Source organism: Lagenorhynchus albirostris, chromosome X (assembly GCF_949774975.1).
Source record: "Lagenorhynchus albirostris chromosome X, mLagAlb1.1, whole genome shotgun sequence".
NCBI classification, from domain to species: domain Eukaryota; kingdom Metazoa; phylum Chordata; class Mammalia; order Artiodactyla; family Delphinidae; genus Lagenorhynchus; species Lagenorhynchus albirostris.
This window is the reverse complement of record NC_083116.1, coordinates 1,563,960-1,588,413: the sequence shown is the minus strand read 5'-3', so window position 1 is coordinate 1,588,413 and position 24,454 is coordinate 1,563,960. Positions and strand designations below refer to the sequence as shown.

The 24,454-nt window shown below is 61.6% G+C and overlaps 1 protein-coding gene across 8 annotated transcripts; it reads right to left on the bottom strand.

Annotated features, from left to right (window-relative positions):
- Positions 1–333: 333 nt before the first annotated feature.
- Positions 334–24,422, bottom strand: HCFC1 (host cell factor C1). 8 transcript variants are annotated; one of them, XM_060136844.1, is made up of 26 exons: positions 22,707–24,417; positions 17,120–17,268; positions 16,802–16,962; positions 16,032–16,240; positions 15,036–15,120; positions 14,441–14,547; positions 13,199–13,378; positions 12,757–13,116; positions 12,357–12,517; positions 11,663–11,860; positions 11,068–11,292; positions 10,871–10,975; positions 10,229–10,472; positions 9,791–9,933; positions 9,503–9,641; positions 9,142–9,362; positions 7,094–8,528; positions 6,732–6,895; positions 5,694–6,267; positions 4,935–5,255; positions 4,619–4,737; positions 4,386–4,523; positions 3,870–4,055; positions 2,965–3,265; positions 2,480–2,543; positions 334–2,249 (listed from the first exon to the last, which is right to left on the bottom strand). In XM_060136844.1, the coding sequence occupies exons 1-26, from the start codon at positions 22,897–22,899 to the stop codon at positions 2,210–2,212; spliced, it is 6,222 nt and encodes a 2,073-aa protein (XP_059992827.1). In that variant the 5' UTR covers positions 22,900–24,417; the 3' UTR covers positions 334–2,209. The 8 variants fall into 8 exon arrangements, 7 of the variants coding, with proteins under 7 accessions (XP_059992827.1, XP_059992830.1, XP_059992825.1 ...); XM_060136847.1 differs by having other exon boundaries at positions 5,694–6,138; positions 22,707–24,416; XM_060136842.1 differs by having other exon boundaries at positions 5,694–6,270; positions 22,707–24,415.
- Between the last annotated feature and the right edge of the window lie 32 nt (positions 24,423–24,454).

Genomic DNA, 24,454 nt, shown 5'->3' with positions numbered 1-24,454 from the left:
CCCCTGTCCGCTGGTTGGGGAGAAGGAAGGTGACCTGGTCTCCACACAGGGAATCGGCAACACGTGTCCAGGGAGGCCCTTGGCCTGTGGCCTGCGCTCTGGCCGCCATCATGGGATCTTCTGTGGGCAACCTGGTCCTAGTGTAGCTCAGTGCCAAGGTCACAGCCCACAGAACTGTGAGACACGGGAGCCAATGGGGAAGCAGAATCCCGCTCACAGCAGGCCCCGCGAACAAGAGGCTCCCTGAGGGTTCTGGTGAGCCCTGTGGGGCCCAACTTCCCCACCTCCGGCAGCCTCCTGTGGGAGCCCCAGACACAGCAAGACGGCAGATGGTTATTTCAAAAAAAGTCTTTTAATTGTTCAAAATAGCACAAAACGACATCGCACTATGGTAATATTGAGTCACGGGGGTTACTCTACATTAGATGAACAAGCTTACTGTTTCCAGAAACAAGAGATCAACGGGTGCTCGGGAATAGGGATGGGGGGAAACAACGGGACCAGGCGGTGGGCTCCAAGGTGACTAAACATGACGTTTTCCACAGCGAAATATACTATAATACAACAAATCAGAGGCCCCAGAGGGCGTGGGCCAGGGCCGGGGGTTTGCAGAGGCTGGGGTGCCCCCGGCCACAGCTGCGTCTCCAGGGCAGAGAAAGGGGTTTTGAAGAGACCGGCTGGTCGTTTCAAATCCTTCTGTGCGACCCGCCTGCAAGTCTCACTCGTTGCCTAAAGCTTGGGTGTGGGGCAGCAAGCTGTCACTAGCCATTCCAAGCAGAGCCCCAAGCCCACCAAGCCTGGCCCAGGAGGACGGGCCCAGCTTGGGGACTGCACTGTAAATTCACAGAGTCAGTGGCACCACACAACTTGCCCTCCCAGGCTGCCTCTGAGGCCAAGCTCCCCTCCATCATGCACCAGCTTTGCCGAGAGAGGGCGGCTGCAGGAAGCGGCAGTTGTGGGTGTTGGATGCTCTAAGCAGTCATGCCGGGGAGCGAGCCTGGGGGTCGTGGAGAGTGCTGTGGCCCCAGGACTGGCTGTCAGGCCGCGGCCCCCACCTCCACACCATCCTCCTCAGCAACCTGACTGACCTCGGGCTCTAGCGGACTCTGAAGCTCCCTCTAGGTGTGGAGCAGCTGCCCGTGGGGAGTGAGGTTTGACGGCTCACCCTCCTTTGTCCCAGAGGCCTGGGGACAGGCAGAGGGGCAGAGGACAGGGGCCAGAAAGAGAAAACCGGGCTGGGCAGCAAACACCAGGCCCACAGGGGAGATCCCATGCCTCTCCTACCCTGGCTGCCCCAGCTTCTCCTCCAGAAAGATCCCTGCCAAGGCTTAGCCAAGGAGAAAAAGAGTTTTAAAAAAAGGGGGGGGGGGAAAAAAGATACACATTCTGTACACAGCTAACAACAACAACAACAAAAAAAAAAAGGGACAAAACCCCACACGCTAAGGCTAAAATTACAATAAAAATGTTAACTCCGTCAACTTCAACTTAAAAAAAATACAACAAATGCAGCAGTTGGTGATGTGGCCCCTAGCCCCAACCCCAGACAGGCTGAAGCCAGGCTCCGTGGGCGGCTACTCTACGCCCCAATTGGGAGTCGGGAGGTTTTCACAGAACACTGCTCAGGCCACCACGGGGTTCCTTCTCCACCTCTTTCTTTTTCTTTCTTCTCTTTTTTTCAAATGGGAAAGAAGAGGGGAGGGAGAAAGAGGTGGGTGTACGAAGGCCTCTGAGAAAATGTGTCAGCTTCCCATGGGAGTGCCAGGCAGGGCGGGGTGGGAGAAGCGGAAGGGCGGGCGGGTGTCGGGAAACACTAATGGAAGAAAATGCAACAGAACCAGACAGACACCCAGTTCAGGGTGCGGAGGCGGGGGAAGGGCCCCAGGGGGGCACCTCTCCTCGGCTTCCACGCCCACCCCCCACTCCTGGGGCCTTGGTCCCCTGGCAGGCGCTGGGCGGGGAGAGGAAGGGGGGCTCTTCCACATCTGCCTTCTGCTTCCTCCCCACAGCAATGGTAAAATGTGCTTTCTCGAGATTATTTTTAAAACAGAGGGAGAGAGAGAGGGAGAGAGAACGGGCAGCCGGTGGGGCGGCTCGTGAGGGCAAAGTGAGCGCCGGGTGGGCGGGGCGGGCAGGCCCGGGCGGGCGGGCGGCGGTCCTGAAGCAGAGGGGGGTCTGGAGAAGCAGCCAGGCGCAGGGCAGCTGCCTCTCACTGACCGTCTGCCTTCGATTTCTTTGGAGCGGATTTCCTTGGGAGACGGGAGGCAAAGGCAAAGCGAAAAGCGTCAGCTGGGTCCCCACGGTGAAGCGAGTGGGACTCATCGGGGGCTCTGGCTGGGCCCTAGCGGGGCGTCGTGCCCGGTTAAGCAGCCCCCCTCGCTTAAGGAGAAGGCGGGCCCTACTGTCCCCACCGCTCCTTCCTCCCGGGATCCGCCTACCCCTGGCCTCAGAAGGCTCTTGAAAGGCACTCCCCGCTTACATTTCTGGAGAGGACATGGGCCGCTTGCTGGCCGGCTTGGCGCCAGAGCTGTCCTTACTGGTTTCTGAAAGGAAAGAGGCCAACAGTGAGTGAGCAGCTCAGCAACGGCGGTGAGACGACTCCAGTGGTGCAGCTGAGGGAACGAGAGCGGGGACGACGCCCGTGGCCCCCCCAACCCCGCGCAAACTCTTGACGGAGCAGCCCGAGGCCTCTGCTCCCCACCCCATGCCTCCTGCTGCCGGTCTCGGCAGCCCTTCCCGCCCCCAGCAGCCCCGAGCAGTTTCCTCTGCACCCCCAGATGAGGCGAGTAACCCTCCACTCCAAGACACCTACCCAGGGCCCTAGGCCATCACCCGCCCCAGAATATAAAGCCCCCAAGTCCAGCTTGGAGCCGGGTGGTCCCGGCGACGCTCGCGGGGCTTTTCCCCGCCATCCCCCAACCTCTCCCTAGAGCTGCCCAAAGGAGCCCAACGAACAAGACCCACCTTGCAACCACCTGACTTGCGTGGCTGGGCCGTAGCCCTTCTCGTTGCGGGCAGCGATGCGGAAGATGATGGCGGGCTTGGTGGTGTAGTCGATGTGGGCGTTGGAGAGGCTGGAGGACTGCACGAGGCAGGAGGGGCTGGGCCCACAGTACACCCGCATGAAGGCCAGCTGCGCCGGGGTGGAGCTCTTGGACTCGCCCCCAGACTGCGAGCTCTGGATGGCCAGGTACACCGAGTACTCGATGATCTTCCCAGAGGTCACAGAGGGCGGCTCCCAGGTGAGGTGAGCGCCATCTGGACTCTGGAACCGAGGGGGCAGAGATCAGGCTGGGCCATCTTCAGCCTTGTGACTTATTCCCACCCCGGCCACCCGGGTACAGAGGGCCTAGAATGCTTCGAAGCCTCCGGAACTGAGTGTTCATACTTCACCCTCCTCCTAACACAACAAAGCTATTTCAGAGCAGAGCTCCAGGAGCTCCAAAGAGATGGCTTCTTCTGCCCCCACCCGGAAGGCAGCCTGACGCAACAGCACGATACAACCAACGGGACTCCAGCAGCCTTCCCAGCCCCGCTCTGCCACCTAGCATGTGGCTCGTCTTTTAGCCTCTTGGCGCCTCAGTCTCCTCATCGGGGGTTTAAGGATTAGATGAAGGAGCACGTGGAGCACAGCACAGTGTGTCAAAAGGGGGAGGCGGTGGCAGGGGCACGGGGAGGAACTTGCCCTTGTCTCCCTGGCCATTGCCGACAGAGCCAGGACCAGAAGCCTCACCGCAGAGCCAGCTGGCTCTGCCCGCACCTTGGGGCCCCCTCCCGAGTCACCCCTGCCGGAAGCCAGCACGGAAGAGAGCGCTGAGTGCACGGACTCAGCCGAGGACAGAGGCTGATCCCAGGGCAAGAAGACTCACTTTGCTGATTTTAATGGCACAGGGGGCCCCCGGGAAGCCAGGCAGACACGTCTTAAAGGCTGAGATCTCGCTGAAGGGCCCCCGGCCACAGGCGTTGACCCCGGCAACGCGGAACTTATAGGCGGTGCCAGGCTGCAGCTCCTGCTTGCGCAGCTGGTTATAGTCGGGCACCGCGCCCGAGTCGTCCTGCGGGAAGAGGCCGGGCGAACAGGAAGGGAGACACGGAAGTGCCTGACGTGAGAGGGCTGCTGGAGCGTGGCTCTGGGGCCAGCGGAGGAGTTTTCTACCCTGGGGACGATGCAGGTCCACACAGTGGGGTGGGTGGGCCGGGGAAAGGGCAGCCACGGCAGCCCCTGCACGACAAGGCGGGGACAGGGCAAGGTGGGCCAAGGCTGGGCTTCACAGCCACTTCAAGGGTCACAGGGAGAGAGGGGGGCAGCCCTAAGACAGGCGTGCCCCCGGGGAGCTTGACAAATCCCTACCCACCCGGGGGTCTCAGCTCGCGGGGACACTTACATCCGATGGAGCAGCGTCATCAGGTGGCAGGAAATAGTGTGTCACCATCACGTTGGTGCCTTTAATGACCCCCACATCAAACCACTGGTTCTCTTTCTTCACGGGGGCTTTGCTGGGCGGGGGTGGCAGGTCTGGCTTCTGCAAGTCAGAGAGGGGAGAAGAGATCAGGCCCTCCACCCTCGGGGCCCAAATGCTGCACCCCAACCCCCGAGTCCCCGTCACTCCAGACTCACTACGCCCAGGGACTCGATGCCATTGGCCACTTCCGTCAGGGTAGCCGCGGCCTGCAGCTTCGCGGGACTGGCGACCACGACTGGCTGGGGGGCCACAAACGTGTTGGACGGAGCCAGGCCTGGGAGTAAAGATGGCATCAACAGGAAAGGCCCCGGAGACCTGGCTTTTGCGTGGGAGCCCTTCCCACAGGCTAGAGGACACGCCCGCCTCTGCACGGAGGGGCCCGGGACCAGCGCCGCCCCCCACCCCCACCGCCGCCCCGAGGCTTTCTTCCGCAATCAACCAAGTTCCCTGGGGGAGCAGGGCCCCACTCACTCTCAGTGGCTGTGGAGGGCAGCAGTGCCACGGTGCTGGGCGCAGCCCCGGCCAGCTCGTTGAGGCAGTTGCTCTCGATGGTCGGGTCGTTGAGGCTGTCGGCAGGGGCCAGTGCCTCCGTGGGGAGGTGGTGCTGCTGTTGCTGGGCCTGCGCCTCCTGGAGCTGCTGCTGCTGCACCAGGGCGGCCAGCTCCTGCTGCGTCAGCACGATGGGGATGGTGGTAGCCTGGCCCTCCTGGCCCTCGGCCGACAGGTGGCTCAGCTCCGCCTGCGTCACAGCGGCCGCCGCCTCCGACGTGTCCATGGGCTCCCCGGTGCCTGCTCCAGGTGGAGATGACTTCTACTTAGGAGGAGCGGCAGGCGGGAGAGCCCAGCCCCGGCTACCCATGGTCACCGCCCTCCCGGAGCTAGGGGCAGCCCTGGTGCCCTGGTGGGTGCCGGCCCTCAGAGCCTGTCTCTCGGACCTCGTCTCCGGCCCACCTCTACCCTGCCCTCCCCCGCCCGAGAAAGCCCGCTTCCTCCCTGGGCGCCCAAGTCAGCCTGCCCTCCCCGTCAAGTCTGCGGCGTGCTGCCCTGGCGGGAAACAAGCCTCCTCTTCCCAGGCTGTCACTGGGGCCCGCCAGCCAGGGCTGCCAGCAGGGAGGCTCCAGAACCCCGGTTCCTCACTCCTCCCGAGGAGTCCATCTTCCCCTCGGGGCTCCCACCTACCCTGAACCAAAGACAGTGGGGTAAGCCACCTACCGTGACCCCAGCACCTACCCATGACGGCCTGCTGCGCGGCCTGGAGCACGGCCTGGATGGCCAGGGCCTGGGCTTCCTCTGTGGCCGCGGCCTGGGCGGCCGCTTCAGCGGCAGCAGTCACCGCCAGCTCCTCGGGGGTGAGCCCCGTTACCATGAGGGTGGTAGTGCCCGCCTGGGCCTCGGCCATCAGCTCTTGGGGAAGTGACAACTGGTCTACTTCGGACTGCGTGGGCGGTGGCGGCTGGACCACCACAGTGGCTACCACGGCTGAGCTGGCAGGCTCCTGGCCTGAAGACGGGTCCCCCGTACTGCTCAGATCCACGGCGGCCTGGAGCTCGGGGGCCTGGGAGGCTGACAGGACCTCGGCGGACTCCCCCATCAGGGGTGCGGAGGCAGGCTGCAGGAGCTGCCGTGGCGGAAGCTGCTGGCGAGGCCCTGGAGAGGCCTGGAGCTCCTCTGGGGGCTGCAGGATGTCAACAGCAGAGAAGGGCATGTCAGAAGTTTCTGTGTTGGCTATGGTCACTGTTATCGTGGCCGGGATGGGGACTTCGGTGGTCAGAGCCCCTGGGGTAGTCTCGGTCACTGATGAGATCTTCTAGAAAGGGAGAGAAGCCCCTGTCAGAGGGAAGGAGCGGGAGGCCAGAACCAGGCAGACCTTCATCTTTCCCTGTGGGCCAGTGGGGGGCGTGGCGAGAGGAGTGGAGACCCGCGACCTGCCGGCCAATTTTACCCCATCCTCACAGAGGTCTCCCGGCCTCGCCAAAGGGGCCCTCAGACTCCCGCTGTGCCACTCTTACAGGCGACAGCCGAGTAACAAGCCATAGGAAACAGCTACAGAAAGAAAAGCGCCCACCAGACACCCACCAAGCCTGGGGGTCTCCTGCGCCCCGCCCTGTCAGGCACGAGGCTGCCCTTCTATGGTCTGGAAAAGGAACCAGGAGTGGCGCGTGCCTGGAGCGAGAGCGACACCTGGTGTCCAATCCTGGAACAGCGCAGGCCTGAAGTGCGGTGGGCAGCAGGGAGGCAGACAGAGGGGGGCGTTCCGGGGGCTCTTACCGGCACCGAAGGGCCCGGGACCGGTGTGGACTGTGTCACAGTGGTCACGGCCCGTGTCAGCGTGGAGGACACCGTTGTCGTGATAGGACTGGAACCAGGGATGTTGACGCCGTCGCCCTGGGTGCTCTCCACCTCTCCCTGGTCGCTGGCAGGCGGCGGGGGGTCTGCGGGGGGCAAGCGGAGAGCGGGATGACAGGCCCCCCTCCAGCAGGGTTTCCACCCAGCTCTGCCAGCAGGGGACACCATCGCCCAGAGGACCCGCCCAGGCTAGTAAACCGAGCTCCGCGGAATCAAACCGAAGGCCTCTTGCTGGGGCCTGGGCCCCGGGGAGCACGGGTGCCAGGCTGGCCGCCTCCACCTACCTTGGTTGGAACTCATGTTGGAGGTGACGGTGGTGGCCGTGTGCGTGGTGCCTGTCTCGTGGGTCTCACAGGGTGGGTTGGAGCACACCCTCTGCGTCGGGAAAGGAGCCAGCAATGAAGCTCCAGCCTGGGGGGTAACTGCGGGCGGTGCCGCCCCCTCCAAGCCGGACTCCAGGGTTCTGTGGGAGGGCGCGGCGTCAGGGAGCAGGGCGCCCATGCTGACTGACATGGTGGTACCGGTGGAAGCCGTCTGGTGCGTCTCACAGGGGCGGCCAGCCGGGGGCTGCTGCCCACCCTCTGGCTGGCCCGCACCCCCGGTGGACGTGGCGGTGGTGGGCGTAGGGGTGGTGCCTGTCTCGTGGGTCTCGCACGGGGGGTTGGAGCAGACCTGCGTCACGGTGGCCGAGGAGCACAGCAGTGCCTCCAGGGCCTTCACAGTCACAGCGGTGCCAGGCGAGCTCTCGTACCCAAGCGCGGGCATCCCCTGCACCTCACTGGGTTCCCCGGCACCCACGGTAGAGCGGGCCGTGGTGGCGGTGTACGTCGTGTGGGCGTGATGCGCCTCCGGCTGGCGCCCCACGGATACCAGCGGGCCCAGGCCAGCTAGGGGGCTACCCTCACCACCAGGCCTGACCTGGGTGCTCAGAGGGCCCAACTGCACGAGCGTGGCGCCACGGCCACCAGCCTCCAGGGCCAGGCTTGGTCTGAAGAGCGGGCCAGCTGAGCATGGGGCCCCGGTGGCCATCACAGTCATGGTGGTGCTGGTCGCGCCGGTCTGGCGGGTTTGGCACGAGGGCTTGACAGAGCCCTGGGCTCCCTCTGACGCCCCGGCAGCCATGCCGACCCGGACCACGGCGGGCACGGTGCTTGCCACACAGGTGTACCGGATGTCTCGCCGCTGCCCGGCTCCGATGCCCGACATGGCGGTGGTGGCCGTGCTGGTGGTGCCCGTCTCGTGGGTCTCACACGGCGGGTTGGAGCAGCCGTGCTGCCCAGCCATGTTGGAGGTGGCAGTGGTGGCCGTGTTGGTGGTGCCCGTGTCGTGGGTCTCGCACGGCGGGTTGGAACAGACGCGAACCACACTGCCGTTCTGCTGGCCCACTGTGGAGCTCACGAGAGAAGCAGCTGCCTCTTGTCTGTCGCAGACAAACTGCACCTGGGTGGGCTGCGGGTGTCCCCCGAGATTAGCCACGACGGTGGTGGTGGCTGTGTTGGTGGTGCCCGTCTCGTGGGTCTCGCAGGGCGGGTTGGAGCACACCAGTGTCACAGTGCCGGGCTGCACGTCACCCTGGCCTGAGTCAGCGATGGTGACCGTGGCCGTGGGCTGTTCTGTAGTAGGCGAGGCCAGAATGGACACGGGGAGGTCGTGCACAGGCTGGGCCTCGACCCCGCTGGGCGCTGTGATCAGAGTCACCTGGGTAGGCTGGGAGACAGGCTGGGGGAGAGGCCAGATGGGAAATTAGTACAGCATCCCCTACGCTGGCTGGGACCACCAGCTTGGCTCCTAAAGCAACAAAGCTGGCAAATCCAGGACCTGCTCACCCTCTGACCCCAAGAAACTGACTCTCTCAGGAACCAAGGAAGAGGTACTGCATCACCTCAAGGGCCACAGGGACTGGGAAGGGGCTGGGCGGGGGGGAGGCCTGGGCTGGGAACCCTGCTGACCCCAGGCTGTACCAAGGCCAGCCACAGACGCTTCACCACTTCACCAGGAATTCAGCTTACAACGTACGAAGAGAAAGATGCTATATGCACCCCAAAATGAATTGTCGTACCCTCTACAGTATCACGAAAGAAAAAGCCTAACGCTCAAACACTAAAAATGGCTGAAATACGTTCTCTCAGCACGACACGCTATCAAACGGTGACTAAGAATCGCAATTACGTGGCTACAGGGAAACCGTCCTACGGGTGCCACACACGGGAGGGAAAAAAAGGACCCAGCTGCACATGGCAGCAGAAGGAAGCCTGGAGAGGGTGGCCCCAACGTGGAGACCGGAACCCTCAGGCTGGGCCCGCGCTTCCACGTGCTCTCCCAGCTGCCCTACCTGCATGGTGATGGTGGGGGTGGTGAGCCCACCGGCCGCCGTCAGCGTGGTCTGTGCCGCCGACACGGTGATGGCAGTGGGGTTGATCACTTGGCTCGAGAGGGTGGCGATGGTGCCCAAGGTGGTGATGGGTGTGGCCAGGGAGGCACTGGTGCTGTGGCCCCCGGCCCCGGCGAGGCTGGTGGACACGGTGCCTGTCACGGTGCCTAGGGTCGTGACGCCTGAAGGCAGAGAGGGAGGCGGGAGTGGGATGTGGGAGGAAGCCCGCTGTCGGCACCGCCTTCCCGGCAGCTTTTCTCCCTGGGCAGGCGGGGCCGGGGCGCACCCTGACTCTGCCCCACTCCCCCCGCGGCCTACACACCTGTTGTGCCCTTCACGACCAACGTGGTGACAGCCGGCTTGACAGCGGAGACGGTAACGGGGGTGACCAGGCGGACGCCGCCCATGGGCACGGTGCGGAGAATGGTGCCCGGCTGGCCGGGGGCTCCCTTCAGCACCACCTGGGATGTCAAGAGGAAAGCAGCCTCACATCACATGTGGGCTGGCCAGACCCTGCGCTGGCCCTCCCAGGCCCCACGGGAAGACCCACGTGGCCTGCTGTGCTCCCGGACTGGACCCTGGGGTGAGGAGAGGGCCAGGCACGCCGCACCTGGGTCACTCCTTGCTGCCCGTGGCCAGTGGCGATTTTGGGAACAGCAGTGATGATTTTGGCGGGGGCTCCAGTTCCGGAAGTCATAACCTTGGTGGTGATAATGGTGATGGGGGACTTGATGCCGGGAGTGCTGGTCACACCTGGAGGAGAGGGGGGCAGCCTGGCTTCAGGCTGGGCCACGAGGGACAGCGCCGGCCTCCCACCCGGGCCTGCTGCCGGGTCCCGTTTCTCTTGGGCCCCCTTTCAAGCAGTTACTCCTGCTGCCCCTTGATTAAAACAAAGAAGTACCAACTGTAGCCGTAACCCCTGCTACTTCCCGACATATCTTAAGGAAAAGGCAGGGAGAGGGTGGAAAAGAGGGGAAAACCAGAATGGAAACACGTCGCAGCCCGCCCTCCATCTGCCTGCCTTTTCCCTCCTGACATGGTCCCTCACCAGCACGCTGGAGGAGGCCCCTACCCGTGGCGCCCGCCTGCGTGATGATGGCCGACATGGGGATGGTCTTGATGATAGTGGTCGTGCCGGGCTTGGTGGTGCTGGGGGACACGCTGCTGATGCCCAGGATGGTGGGCTTAGTCCCTGCCCCGCTGGCCTGCGTGGTAGTGATGATGGTGGTGGGCTTCCCATCTGCTGATGTCACCAGCTTCAGGATAGTCCCAGCTGGCAGGGGCCCTTTGGTCTGTAAGGGGAAAACACGCAAAGACGGGGTGAGGTGAACCGGCATCATTGTCAAGATGCGAAATGTTTTTTTATTTTAATTTTTAACTGAAACACAGGTGATCTACAATGTTGTGTTAGTTTCAGGTGTACAACTAAGCGATTCAGTTATCCCCATATATATCTATCCATCCTTTTTTTAGAAGAATGGCAAGTTTAACAGTGACTCTGGTCTGGCTAGTCTCCACTGGCAGCCCAGGCAGCTCAGAGTATTCTGAAGACCGAGGGTGACAGGACCAAGCAGTAGGACCTTCTGTGCCATCAGTGTTCATGGGATCATGTCTAGCCAGGGATGCGAGTTCTAACCCCAGGCCAGCGCCCACTCTTGCTTGTGTCACAGTCTGGAGCCCACGAGCTCACCTGGATGATCTGAGTCACCGGGCCTGTAGACGCCTGGCCTGTGACTGCAGAAGTCTGAACTGGTTTGGTCTGGACCACTGACATCACTTTGCCCAGATTGGAAATCTGAAAAGGAAGACATGGAGCACAAAGAGTGATCCAGAGACCAGTCAAGGGCACGGCCTGGGCTGGGCTCTCCTGGCACCCCCATCACTCACCAGAGCACTGCCTCCTGGGACAGAGATGGGGCTCTTCACCAGGGTGATGGTCTTGGTGACCCCACCCACCACTGTGGTCACCACCTGTGCTTGCTGGGCCACTGTCACAGTCCCCGACTTGTGTACTGTGATGATGGGGCGGGTGGACGTGTTGGCGGCAGAGGAGACAGACGTCCCCACCTGGGCGGCTGCAGTCTTCAGCATGCGAGTGGCTGGGTTGCTCACCTGGAGGGAGCAGAGAAGAGTGGTGGGCGGGGCAGAGAGCACCCCAGCCTCTGCCTGGAATGGCGGGGGTGCGCACACAGCAAAACTCTAGCCTGCCTTGCCCCATGTGCGCATGAGTGAGTGCGCCCCTAGCTCAATTTGGTTTACCTTTCCTCTAGCAAAGCAAGGGAGGACACTGGGCCAGCAAGTCTAGCCTAAGGCTGCCACACCCCTATAGCTATCAGCTTATTCCACAGCCCACAGCAAACACGTTACGGACCTACAGCCTCTGCGGGTTGGTCCAAAGCCCGGAAGGAGTGACCGCTGTCTGATCACAGTGCCCAGAAGCCCCCGGCCCCAAGGCTGAGAACCAGGCCCAAGGGATGCTCACCATGACTGGCGAGGAGGCCACCTTCACAGTGGCTGGGAGGGTGGTGGTGCCAGGTGTCACGGCCACAGTTTTGACGATGGTGGTGCCGGCCGGGACACTCAGCACCGTGGGTGCCGAGGAAGGAGGGATCTTCTGGGTGGCGGCAGCCGCGGCTGCCAACGCCGCCATGCCACTCATCTGCGGGTTGCTGCCGATGACCTGCAGCAGGCGCAGGGAGTGTGAGCCCACAGGGAGTGCCAGGCCCGCGGCCACCACACTCCCTGCTCCACGGCCTTCACCAGAACCCGCCTGGCTCGCCCTGAAGTGGCACCTCTCAGCGTCAGGACTGCTGGGCCCTGCTCTACTGACCCCAGACGTGGACTCCTACCACTGATGAGGCACAGCAACCTGGCAGCAAGAGTTACGAGTAGTTCTGGATCTTTCCTAAAGACCACGGAGACAGATACAGCTCTCTCCTCAGGGGGCTGAGTCAAACCCCAGCTGGCTAGATCCTCCCCTCAGGCTCCAGGACAAGAAAATACACATTTAAAATGCCCTTGAGGTCAGACGGGCGGTTCTGAGGCATGAGCTTATTAACCCTTAAGTTAGTGCCGAGTGGTCGCCTCATCAGCGCTTTACGGGCGCAGGATGAGCAGGACTCGAATCCCGCCAGCGCACCACCGACCGCCAGGAAAGCCCCGCCCTAGCTTCTCACCGTCCCCTGGGCGCTCTGCGTAGGCACGACCATTCGCACGCCTGCGGGAAGGGAGGTCACAGTGACGGGGGCTTTCCCAGCCTGGCTGGCAGGTCGCATGGTGACCAATGGGGTTCCTGTTGTAGCCTGAGGACCGGTCACTTTGAGAACAGCAGGGACACCTGGCAAGAGAAGGGGCAGAGGCGAACAGCTTCTGTGACCTGCTTGTGCTTCAAATCTGGCCCTTCCAGACACCCTCAGTGACAGCCTCCAAGGTCGGGACCGAGGTCCCCCGCCACCACTTGGCCACAAGCCTGCACGAATGGCCACCAGGTGTGCCGTCTGTCTAGCGGTCCTCACTCAGGCACGTGACCCCCTGGTGGGCCGGATCTTGCCCTTGAGAGCCCGGCCCCCGGCTCACCTTGAGTCCTGGCTGCGGCAGGCACGGAGATCGAGCTACCAGGCACCGTCGGCAGGACCTGGATGGTGGTGGTGGTTGGGGTGGTGGCGGCAGCCTGGGGCAGGAGCGTGATGCCTACTTGGGTCAGTGGCTGCACAGCAGGCGCGGCTGCTGCTGGGGCAGGGCTCTTGGGAGGGTTGGCAGGCACAGACGGGACTGGATTGGGTGTAGGGGAGGTGGCAGTAGCAGCCGTGGCAGGAATGTCATATTTCTGGAGCTGCAGAAGATAACTGTCGGCTGTTGCCACAGCCCCCCAGCTCACCTCCAGGGAGTTGGTGTTGGCTCGTACCAGCTGTACCCGGGCCGGGGGCGGTGGCTTTTCTGTAAGAGAGCACCGCTGGTGAGAAGGCGGCAGCAGAGACTTCAGGGACGGGCATGGCAGCTCTCCTCCGGTCGGCCTTACCCGTTTCCAGGTACCAGAGGTCCTTGCAGCAGACCTGGTTGTTCCAGGCCTTTCGGTAGCCGTCACGCCCACTCCAAATGTACAGGCGGGTGTTGATGGCTACAGCACAGTGGCCGGCACGGGCCCGGGGAATATTGTCCTCCAGCGTATCCATCAGGATGGTCTCCCAGGCCATGGTATCTGGGGAGGGCAGGATGTGGAGGTCAGTAGGGGGCAGAGGAATAGACAACCCCCAAGGGCTCTTTGGCCTTTTGCTGTCAGGGATGGGGAATTAAAACCAGGAAGTCATCAAAGATTACTAAATTAAGACAAAGACAAAAACAAAAACAACTCCACATAGCAAAAAGACCGTAAAAAATTATAAACCACAAACTATAAACTGGGAAAACTATGTGAAACACACAGCCAAAGGTTTCCCTTCTCACACATCAAGCAACACAAGAGCCTCTAGAAAGAGATGGGTGAAGAGGAACGCAAGTTACAGAAAAGGTGACAAGAGGATCCGAGGAAAAATACATACCCTCACTCACGATTAAGGCAAACTTAACCCAGAGGGTGCCTGGCAGTTTGATGTTCGTGCTGGTGCAGCCAGGGCTCAGGGTGAGCCAGGGGAGGGAATGGGGGCTGGCCCATGGGGAGAGTCAAGTGCCTACCGGGCTCCGCAAAGAGCGAACTGTTTGCCGGCCTGGCAAACACTGCCAGGGGCATCTGTGTGTACAGCAACATCCCTCTGAAAGCAAGTCTACCTCTAGGTCTTCCTCTTTGAATACAACTGCACTTGGCGAGAATGGTGTGAGGATACTCACGAGCAGCGTTGGTGCAAGTTTTGACACCACGAGAGCAATTCAAAAGAATGAGGCCACTCGCCCTGCAGGGATGGGATGGTCTCCAGGACAGAGTAAATGCAAGGGTCAGGGGCCGCACTGCGTAGAGCAGGCCGCTGTCCTGTTTCCTCGGTTTTAAAGGAACCTAGAGGCAACGCTCGTGTATATAGCAAAGTCCCTGCAGGGTGGGTGAGAAACCACCAACAGGAGACAGGAGGGATGCTCTGCGTGGTTACGCTGGGTAGGAAGAGCCTATTCAAAAGACGCAAAGGAGGAGCGTCCCTCAGAGCACTTGGGCCACTGGCTACTCCTGGCGGATTCTAGAGGCACGGCCTAGAAGCAGCTCGGCTCCCTGTGCTCCCCACACAGCTTTCAGGCCGAGGAGGCCGCTCTGAGCCCAAGCCCGAGGAGGCCATACCCAGGTTGAGACAAGCCAGTGTGTTGGTACACTTCCACTCCTTCTCGTGTGTGGCCACTTTGACGTCATCCATGACGAGAGGCACCCAGCCACCAAACACGTACATTCTGGGACGAGGGAGGGAAGAGTAGGAGAGGATTGTAGAGGAGGTGCCAAGCTAGAGGCCACCTCTTCCATCCAGAAACTTCTGAACACACTTGGTCCTCTAGCTCTCCCCAGGACGCACGAAGCTCTGGACGTGGCCCTCTCCTACTTGGTGGCTCAGCCCTCACAAGAACTGTGTCACCTCCAGTATGTGGAGCCTCGGTTTAGCTCACCTAAAGCTCACCTCAGTCCCCATCGTTCTTATATTCACTTTGGGACTTTGGCATTGACAAGAACACTCAGCTGCTGGCAGAGAGGACGGTCTGTGCCCCTCTACCCTCTGTCTTTTCTCAGTCCCCCAGGGTCATAATGGAAAGACGGGGCTGCCGAACGCCAGCCCAGCCAGAAAGAGGTCTCCTCAGGCCTTAGGGGTTGCTGGAAGGAAACTGCGAGCCCACGGGGGTGGGGGTGGGGTGGGCTAGGAAGGGAAAAGCCGTGGCTGGCTGCTCACTTGTTTCCTATGGTCGTAGCCGAGTGGAGACTTCGAGGAAGAGGTGCCACCCCGCTGAGGCTGGGCTTATTCCACGTCAGAGTCTCTGTGCAAAGCAATGGGAAGGGAAGGTTACCCATACCAGGTCGGACACGGGCCCTCTGACCCACAGGATGTGCCCCGGACACAGGGAAGGTGCGGGGAGGCAGGTGCTGACCCAGCGCAAGAATCCATACCTGGCCTCCTTACAGCCCATGGGAGGCCCTCCGATCACCAGGTGCTGGCATTTCCCAAGCTGTGTTTACCATCCTCTGAACTTTTACTGAGCACCCACTACAAGCCAGCACCGCTCCTGGGCTGGGGTAGGAGCGGCGGGCGCACCTTCTGACTCCCGGCAAGACGCACTCTCTCCCACACCGCCTCCACCACCTACAGAGCCGCTGCTGCTGGGGATTCTGCTCCCGAGACACTGTTTCTTTCGAGCACCGATGCTGCCCCACAGGACCACCTAACCCTCCAGACATGTGTGGTCGGCCACCTTCTCCCCTCAGCCTTCTTCAGGTCGAAAGCCTGAACTCCTTTCAACCGCTCCCGCTTCCCCACCTGCCGACCAGCCCGAGGAGTCCCCACGGCTCTAAGGGCATCTGTACATCCCCTCTGACTGTGACAGACCAGGGGGCTCCGCTCCTGGCACAGCCTGACCACTGACAAGTCGACAGGGACAGGTGCTACCTCATCTACACAGTTCCATTCTAGAAAGGCCCTTCCCGCTCCCCTCACTCTCCTGGAAGACAGCAGACCAACTCAGCCAACCGAGCCTTGCTCTTTCTTCAAGCAACGCCACAAGCTCGGGGCAAAGATGACAGCCCCAAATGGGTCCTATCCTGACCCTGCAGCAAGTACAGGGCTAGGCGGGACACTCCCCTCCCTGTGAGCCCCAACTCAACACCCCACACCGGCCGCCCAGCAGACCAGCTTCGCGCCAAGACTACTGGAGCCGCCGCACCCACATCTTACCAATATCCAGCGTCCAGAGGTCCCCCAGCCTGCAGCCACTCATCCCTCCATAGATCACCAGCTTGGACTTCTTGTTGTCTTTCTCGGTGTAGACCACTGCAGTGTGGGACTCCCGGGGTGGGGGAAGGACGCCGTAAGTGATGGGAATGTCCCAGGCTACCACTCCAGAGCCTGGCCGCAGTTCCAGGATGTATAAGTCATTCAGGTACCTGGAGAAGGACAGTCAGTTATGGCGGGCCACCGGCTTCGATGGGTGAACAGTGGACTCCTGGGGAGACAAAGGGGGCTGAGGCTGTGCGAACCGCAAGGTCTTCTACCTTCGCCCCGAAGGAGGGGCTACCAGAAGCTCCAGAGGAGGAGGGCAAGGAGAAGGGAAGAGCCGGATGGGGTGTGCCAGTCTGCCCTGCACACGAAGCTGGGCGTGACATGGGGGCCTCCCGGGTGAAAAGGGGGCACCATCTCAGGACTACCTCCAACCCTCAGAAAGGACAACCACCATCACGAAGATTGCAGGCAGCAGATGCTGAGAAGCAAAGCGCCAGCTCTAAACTGGGTCTGAGGAGCAGGAACCAGCCCAAGGCAAGGTGGGTTTCTACCTCCTGGCCTGGCCCTCCTCCCGCGAGGCCTCCTCGGGGTTAGAAAGCTCCTTAGAGGGCATCCAGTGCCACCCTCGTTTCACAAAGGAAAGGCGCTTGGTACGGCAGGCTTGGCTGCTATGTGAGCAAGCACCCGCCTTCACGGGATTCCACGTGAACAGGACAAAGCCTCACCTCGGAATGTTGTTCTTGGGGTCCTCGCTATCGTTGGCCAGACCTCCAAACAGGTAACATTTGTTGCCCACAAGGGAGAAGCTGTGCCCGAGCCGAGGACACGGAGGGGGCCCGTTTTTGGGCGTCTTTGCTTTGAGTCTCTTCCACTCCCACCGGCTTGCCTGCAAAATGAAGACCCAGTGATTAAATCGGGGATGAGCCGGCCACTGGCCGCACAGGGAAGGGCTGGTGCTGATGAGGGAGGGACCTGAAGGGAGTGAGAAGGTCCTGGGTGACATGGGGCCTGCCCCTGCCCCTGCCCCAACAACCAGGGCCTACCTGGAGCTCGTAGAGGTCGTTGCTGTATTTGCCGTACTCCACCATCCCGCCAAATACCAGCAGGCGAGTCCCATCGCACACAAAGCCATAGGCTGCACATCCAGGAGGGATGTCCCCTCTCACGGCCGGGATGAACCACTGGTTGGTCGCTGGAGAACAAAAGTTAGCAGAAGTCAGAACTCCTCGGGAGCCCCTAGAACCAGAATCTCCACCCCTCTTCCTCCCCACACCCACCAGCCTTCAAAATACAGTCTAAGAAAGGAGGGGCTGAGGCACTGCCTCTCTTCCCAAGGATGTGGGACTTTCTCCTTTTACCATCCAAGTGCCAGCCCTCTATCCAAGCCATCTTCCAAACTCCTTGGCCTCAGAGGCCACCTCAAAACAGCCTGTGATCACCCTGCTTCTCATCACGGTCGTCTTAAAAAGCAGGAAGTCACTGACCAAGAAAATTCGTCAGCTTCTGGCGATGTGGCCACCTCCCGCCACTCTATGGGTCATCGGAAAGAAACGTCTAACACCCAAAATACCGTCCAGGGGCCCGTGGCTGCACCTCTAAGTGGCCAAAAGAGCTACCAGTGCAGGCTGGGAGCAGCAGCCTGCGGTATAGGCTGGGGAGGGCCATGGGGGTACGAATCAATCTCTACTGCTGTTTCCCGGGTGACGGTCCGGAGCAGCCCTCCCCCGGGCCCACCCCCTCCCCCCTCCCCCCTCCAGAACACGGGCAGAGGTGGCGGCAGTCAGTGCCAACTAAGCTGCCCAAAGCCCATCGCCTCTAGCCGGGCTGGAGCTCCCAACCTGCCCCTGCTGTGCCTGGCATCCTTGCCCCTCCTGGGCCACCGCCCTCACGTCTGCCATGCCAGGTCTTCCTGGAAAAGTCCGGGGGCAAACGCTGCCCTCTTGTGAGGGATGCCTTCTGTCCTATGTTATTTGAAGGGCCATCCCCTAAAACATACACCACACTCTCTCCGAAAACCCCAAACCGGCAGCCAACTGCAAATCTGATTCCACGCCCCTCGATCACTTTTGGTCAAACGTAGGCAAGTGAATTGGGACTGAGGGGCCAGTGGGCAGGGCACGGATCTGGGAGCGAACAGAGCCCCTGTGGGGGCGTGACAGGAGCCGGGACAGCACGGCGCACCCGGTCCCTGACCCCGTCCAGGCTGGGTAACCCGACTCTACCTGCAGCTGGGCAGAGAGGCCTGCCCCACCCCGCCGCCAAAAACACACCACACCTCCCGAGGTAAAGGCGCCCGGCTCGCCGCTTCCCAAGTGTACACGTTAGTTTGCAGTGGGCTGTGGGTCCCGTCCTCAGTTCAGCAGCCAGTGGGCCTCCGGGTCCCCTGCCTGCTCTGCACGCCCAGGCCCCAGACCCCCACGCTCCACCTCGTCCTACCGCGCAGCGCAAAGACAAACCAAGAAGAGCAGCAGCTTTCCAGGCTGGAGCCATCAGCCCTGCCCGAACTGGGGGAGATGGCCTCCCGCGGGGCCCGGAAGGAGCTTCATCCAAGTTCCCGGGATTGAAGCCGCCACAGACCTCTGAGCCTCCCTCCGTGGACAAAGGAACAGAGACCAGGAGTGGAAGTAACTTACCCGAGGTCACAGGGCCAAACACACACACACAGATGAGAACCTTGTCACCGACTTAAAGTGACTGCTAGGTGCCCACCTGAGGGCCGGGAGGAGGCTACACGGGAAACGGCAGCTCTCTCGTCACATGCCACCACTGACTCAGCGGGCCGGGCTAGAGGGACCTGTGACGTCCTGACAGCTCATTCTACAGCACCCAAGAGGGGCTGATCTCATTCTAGAGCACTCCAGGCAGGGCAGGGGCCCTCTGCACCGCCATCAGGAGCAGTCTGTCAGGAGGCACAGTTTCTGGTCTGAAGCCAGAACCTGCCGCTCTTCACATCACCTACAGTCCCAGTTCTACCCTGAGATGGCAGCTGCCCCCAATCATGTCATCTCTCGCTCATCTAGCGGGGCGGGCGGCGCATGACCCGACCTCCGGGTCCCTCCTTCTCCCTAGGCTTGGGCTTGTCGCCACTCTCGGCTGCGAGGGGGGCCGAGGAAGGGAGGCCTGTACCCAGGAGGCGGGAGGTGGCCGAGCCCCTCCCCCCGCAGCTGCCTTCCCGCTCGGCTGAGGCTCGAAGCGGGGGTGGGGGTGGGGGTGGGTTCTCAGAAGGGGTGACATGGGAGCGGGGCCTTGAAGGCTGAACAGGACTTCCCGACAAGTGAAACCAGCCGCCGGGCCGAGCAGGAAGTGACTGTGAGAGCAAGAAGGACCCAGAACGGAGGGGGAACGGGTTTGAGATAAGCTCAATTTAGTGACCAATTAGCTCCAGGGACAGAGGAACAGGGAGGTGTCTCCAAGGTGGTGGCCCGCACCCCTTAACTGAAGGGCGAGACAGCCCGACAGTCTCGGTGACGGCCTGTATTCTGCCTGACTCCACTGCCAGCCAGCAGGGTGACCCTGGACCTGTCACTTCCCCTCTCAGACCCCAATTTCCTCATGTGCAAAAACAAGGAAGTTCCACTAGATGTTTTCCAAGGCTCTTTCCGGTGGTATCAGTTGCAGACATTCGAGAACCACTGAGGCAGACCAGCCTTGGGCCACTGGTTTGGCAACCAGCCACACCCTCCCCTCACCAGGGCGCACCCCACTGTGTCAGGGCCGGGTCCTCCGAGTAATCCGCTTTGCTGTTGAAGTAAAATTCCCCGAGGTCAAGGACAGTTGCTACCCTAAGATCTCCCAAAGGCCTGTGAAGTGTTCCACAGCCACCAAAGAGGAAGGACACACACTTTCTCACACACACCCTTCAAGTGCACACCTGCCACCCCCAGCTCCGTCACCCCCCCCCACCGCCCCGATCTCTGAGCTGACCAAGACAGCGAGGCAAGCACGTGCCCCCTGGAGCCCTTTGTCTTAGCAACGGGGAACTCTCTCCGAAGGGCGAGTCTCTCTGAGCACTCATCTTGCAGAAAGAAAAGCACTAGACAGTATGCTCTGACCTCGTTTAAAACAAAACCAAGGGACTTCCCTGGCGGCACAGTGGTTAAGAATCCGCCTGCCAATGCAGGGGACATGGGTTTGAGCCCTGGTCCGGGAAGATCCCACATGCCACGGAGCAACTAAGCCCGTGCGCCACAACTACTGAGCCTGCGCTCTAGAGCCTGCACGCCACAACTACTGAGCCCGAGTGCCACAACTACTGAAGCCCGCGCGCCTAGAGCCCGTGCTCCGCAACGAGAAGCCACTGCAATGAGAAGCCCACGCACCACAGCGAAGAGTAGGCCCCATTCGCCGCAACTAGAGAAAGCCCACGCGCAGCAACGGAAACCCAACGCAGCCATAAATAAAGAAAGAAAGAAATTTATAAACAAACCAAAACCAAGGTAAGCAGGAGGCTGGCTGTCAAGACAGCAGCTAAGGATGCTGCGCATCTGTGCCACGGCTGGTGGGAGAGAGGCAACACCAAGCCTGTCTTTCTGAGAACAGCAGGAGCTCGAGGCTCTGTCAAATAGCAAACACTCGGTGAGGACAGGGGAGCTGGGTCAGCTAACGGCTCTCCCGAGAAGTCACCGAGGGAGTTCATAGGGCACTTTCCAAACTGCTACCCTGGAGGAATCCAGGGCTGCAGCCCTTCGGAAGGCTGGCTATCCTCTACTATACAACACACCCTTGCAGATGGGGAATGAATTAACGCCAAAGGGCTCGATTCATTTTAATAAACTAACGAATACGCAGAGGCCCCAGGAAGCAGTGGACTTTGGAGCTGATGGTAATTAGGCCCCTGCCCTACTTTCTAAAATTGTCCTTCCTTGCCAAGGAGCCTGCTCCAGGCCTTACGAGAATGAAGTTGGTCCAAGTAGTTTAGGAGCTTCTGCTCAGGGCAACGGCTCTCTGAAAACAGCCCTGCCCCTCAGCCTTGCCTTACCCGGCTAATCGCTGCCGCTGCAGCTGTCTGAGCTGGCAGAGCGCCACCAACCAGCCCAGCCTCACTGGAGGCAACAGGTGCTCAGACCCACAATGTGAAGGGTCACCGGCAACCCACCAGCCTCTTGAAGGTCAACTTTGTAGGGTCAACAACCTACAAGATGCAGAGAAAACTAAACTCTGTGCCTTGGGGGAGGCGGCGGTGGGGAGCACCCAACCGAGAGCCCAGCTCCAACCCTCAGCACTCCAACCAACACCTTATCCCAGAGCAACCTCAAAGCTGGAAGGAGGTGCCCAGGCCCGAGGACACCGTACCAACAGAACCCTCGGACAGGATGGCTCTGGGGCCAATGGAGCTCGCCAGATGACATGGCGCGGGGGAAAGAGCTGGAAGCCGGCCCCTGGCCGCGGCTGAGCCGAACGCGACTGCGAGCTGCGGAGGGGAGCTTCCTCAAAGCACGCTGCCTGAGCTGGGAGGGGGTTTTCCGCAGCCCCGCCTCCACCTCTCAGGCTGGGGACTGGACCGGAAGGCACCCAGGCCCACCGCTCCCGGCGAAAACGCCCGCCGAGCCCCTCCCTCCGGGCCAGGCGAGGTCCTGCGGGCCAGCGTCCATTCAACAGGCAGCTCGGGCCCAAGGAGGCGCCAGGTGTATCAACCGGGCCAAGTGGCCGCCAAGGGGGAGGGGGCCGCAGGAGGATGCGGCTAAGCCCTAGAGACTTAGCGGGGACACCAGGCAACAGGCCGAAGGCGAGCCGGCACGGCAGCAGCACCCGGAGGCAGAGGCGCACCGCAGCCTCCAGCTATGACCGCACCTTGCTTGCCCCTCCCAACCAACCAGGCCCGGGCTTTGGGGGAGGCATGAGAACGGGCAGGGGAACCTCCTCAGCCTGCTGCGGGATCACTGGAATTAATTCATCTCTTACATCAAAGGATCCCAGATCGAGACAACATGAAATCTGTGGAGAAACGCTGGAGAAGTCAACGCTGCAAGAGGGAAGCAGCAATGTCGTCTGACCTGTGGGTCCCCAGGAGACGGTTACGCAGCGCAGCACACAGCCCGCCCCCCTCCCCCAGGTCGGGATTACGCTGCTCAACTCTGCCCCTTTTCTCGAGACGGCGACCTAATCTGTAATCTAGAAGTTGTCATTTCTCCCGAAAGAACACCAGAGATGAGGAAGAGCGGACCAGGAGCAGGAGGAGGGAGGAAGGGGGTGGGACTCTGCGCCAAAGGGACGCATCCGCCCGCCTGGCGGGGGTAACGGTGTCTGTCTGAAGTCACCGCCGCGGGAGCCGCCCCCGCTCCTTCACCAGCCAGGGTACAGGCTTCCTCTCCAATAATGAAAAGCGCCTCTCAAACACATGGGAATCAGGGCTGTAAGAATGGGAAAAAGAGCAAGGGAAAGCAGAGGTGCCGGGCAGAGCAAACCGTCTCGGACGGGAGAAGTAGCACCTCGGTGCGGACGGAGAGGGGGAACAGGAGGCGGGGGAGAGGGCTGCAGGGGAGGGGAGGAGAAGGCGGGAGACGGAGGAAGGAGAGAGAGGGAGGAGGGACGGAGGGAAGGAAGGGGAGAGAGAGGGAGGGAAAAGGAGGGAGAGGGAGGAGATGAAGGGAGGAGGGAAAGATCCGAGAACCCAGCGGGCTTTGCACTCACCCGTGTTGTACACGTGCAGTTCGTCCACTATCCCCTCGTTGCCGCCGCCAAACACCACGATGAGCTCCTTGATGGCCACGGCGCGGTGGCCGTGGCGGGGCCGGGGCACTGGACCCGACCAACCCACCACTCGCTTCCAGCGGGGCTGCAGGAGCACTGCTGGCGAGTTGGCGGGTGACACGGCCGAAGCCATAGTTCCGGGAAAGGGCGCGGTGGAAAAAGTCACCAAGCGAGAAGGGAGGCCCCCAATTCCACTCACACACACCCCCTTTCGTCTAAGGCGTCTCGCACAGAGAAGCGGTTCTTCACACAGCGGTGAACGGCTCCATGGAGGCCGCCATCTTAACTATTCTCCTTCTCTTCTACTCTTCCCCTTCTTCTCGCTCACCACGTCTCCTTAAGAGCCTCCTGAAGCTGTCGAGCGCCTAGACCCGAGAAGCTGGAGGCCGCCGAGTCCCGCCGCCCTGACTACTTGCCTGGGAGCTCCCACTTAGAAGCTCGAGCGGGAGGCCCTGGGAGCCGCCATCTTGAGCCGCCTCTCTCTCCTCCCTTCCTCAATCGTAGCCCTCCCCCGCCGGAAATGGCGGAGCCCCGGCCCGGTTCCCACACCCTCCCCAAGTCTCCTGCACTGGCCGGCTTCCGGGGCGGGTGGAAATGAGCCACAAGCGCCGCGGTTGTCCCAGCCCCGCCGGAGCTCAGACCACAATTGTGGGAGCCGCCATCTTGAGACCGTCCCGCTTCCCCGCCCAGCGCTTAGTGCAGAGGCCGCTCCCTAAACAGCCTCGACACTTGGAAAGAATAGAGGCGCGCCGGAGGCCAGTGAAACGAGCTTGAGTTCTCGAGGGCTGCTCGGAGGCTCGCGCCGTACGGCTCGTGAGGTCTCGAGCGTCTCCCTTTAGTCCGCCTCTGCTGCTCAGGCTGCGCCTGCCGCCCTGGGAGTCGCCATCTTGAGACTAGCTCCCCCTTCCCCCCTATTCTCTTCCTCTTGGGTCAGTTCTTCCACTGCAAACCAAACGCAAGGCAGCGTCCGATCCTCGCTTCCCTCCTTATGACTCCTTCCCACAGGAGCCGCTTCAAAGAGGCAGAGTTAGGCCCCGAAGTGGCAACTGTACGGCAGGAGGAGCGGTAACGGCAGGGCGCTCATGCCTCCTCCCTGGGAGCCGCCATCTTGTGTGAAGAAGTAACAACTAAACATGGCGGCGGCGGCGGTCGGGCGAGGGGGCGGAGTCGGGCGACGTCACTGTTTCCCCCCACACCCCACCCTCGCAGGCTTCTCCTCCCGGCCGAGGCTTCTTAAAAGAACCTCGCGCTGCCTCGCGGCGAGGGACCGGTGCCGCTGCGCGCTTTGCTTGGGGTCAGGCCGCGCTCGGGTCAGGCACAGGCGTCCCCAGCCCTGTGGCCGCCGAAGCGCGCCTCCACGCCTCCGCCCTGGGAGCCGCCATCTTGCCACTTCCCCTCGCCCGGCCGTCCGCGGGCGTCAGTAGCGACTTTCAGCACAAAACAAAGATGGCGGCTGCGGCATCTGGGGAATGCCCGGATGAGAATGCCTCAGACGCCGTTGGCCCCGCCCCCTTGGGAACTGCCCCCTGGGTCGCTGAAGGGACACACGCCAGAGGAATCGCTTTAACTAGCAGTGGGGACAGGGCACAGGTTGCTGAGGGTGGCTGACGGAGACATTAGAGTCAGGCTTCGTACCGGGGAGCCGACGTTTTCCTGCTCCGCACGCCCAGCTGCCTCCGGAAAGGTGG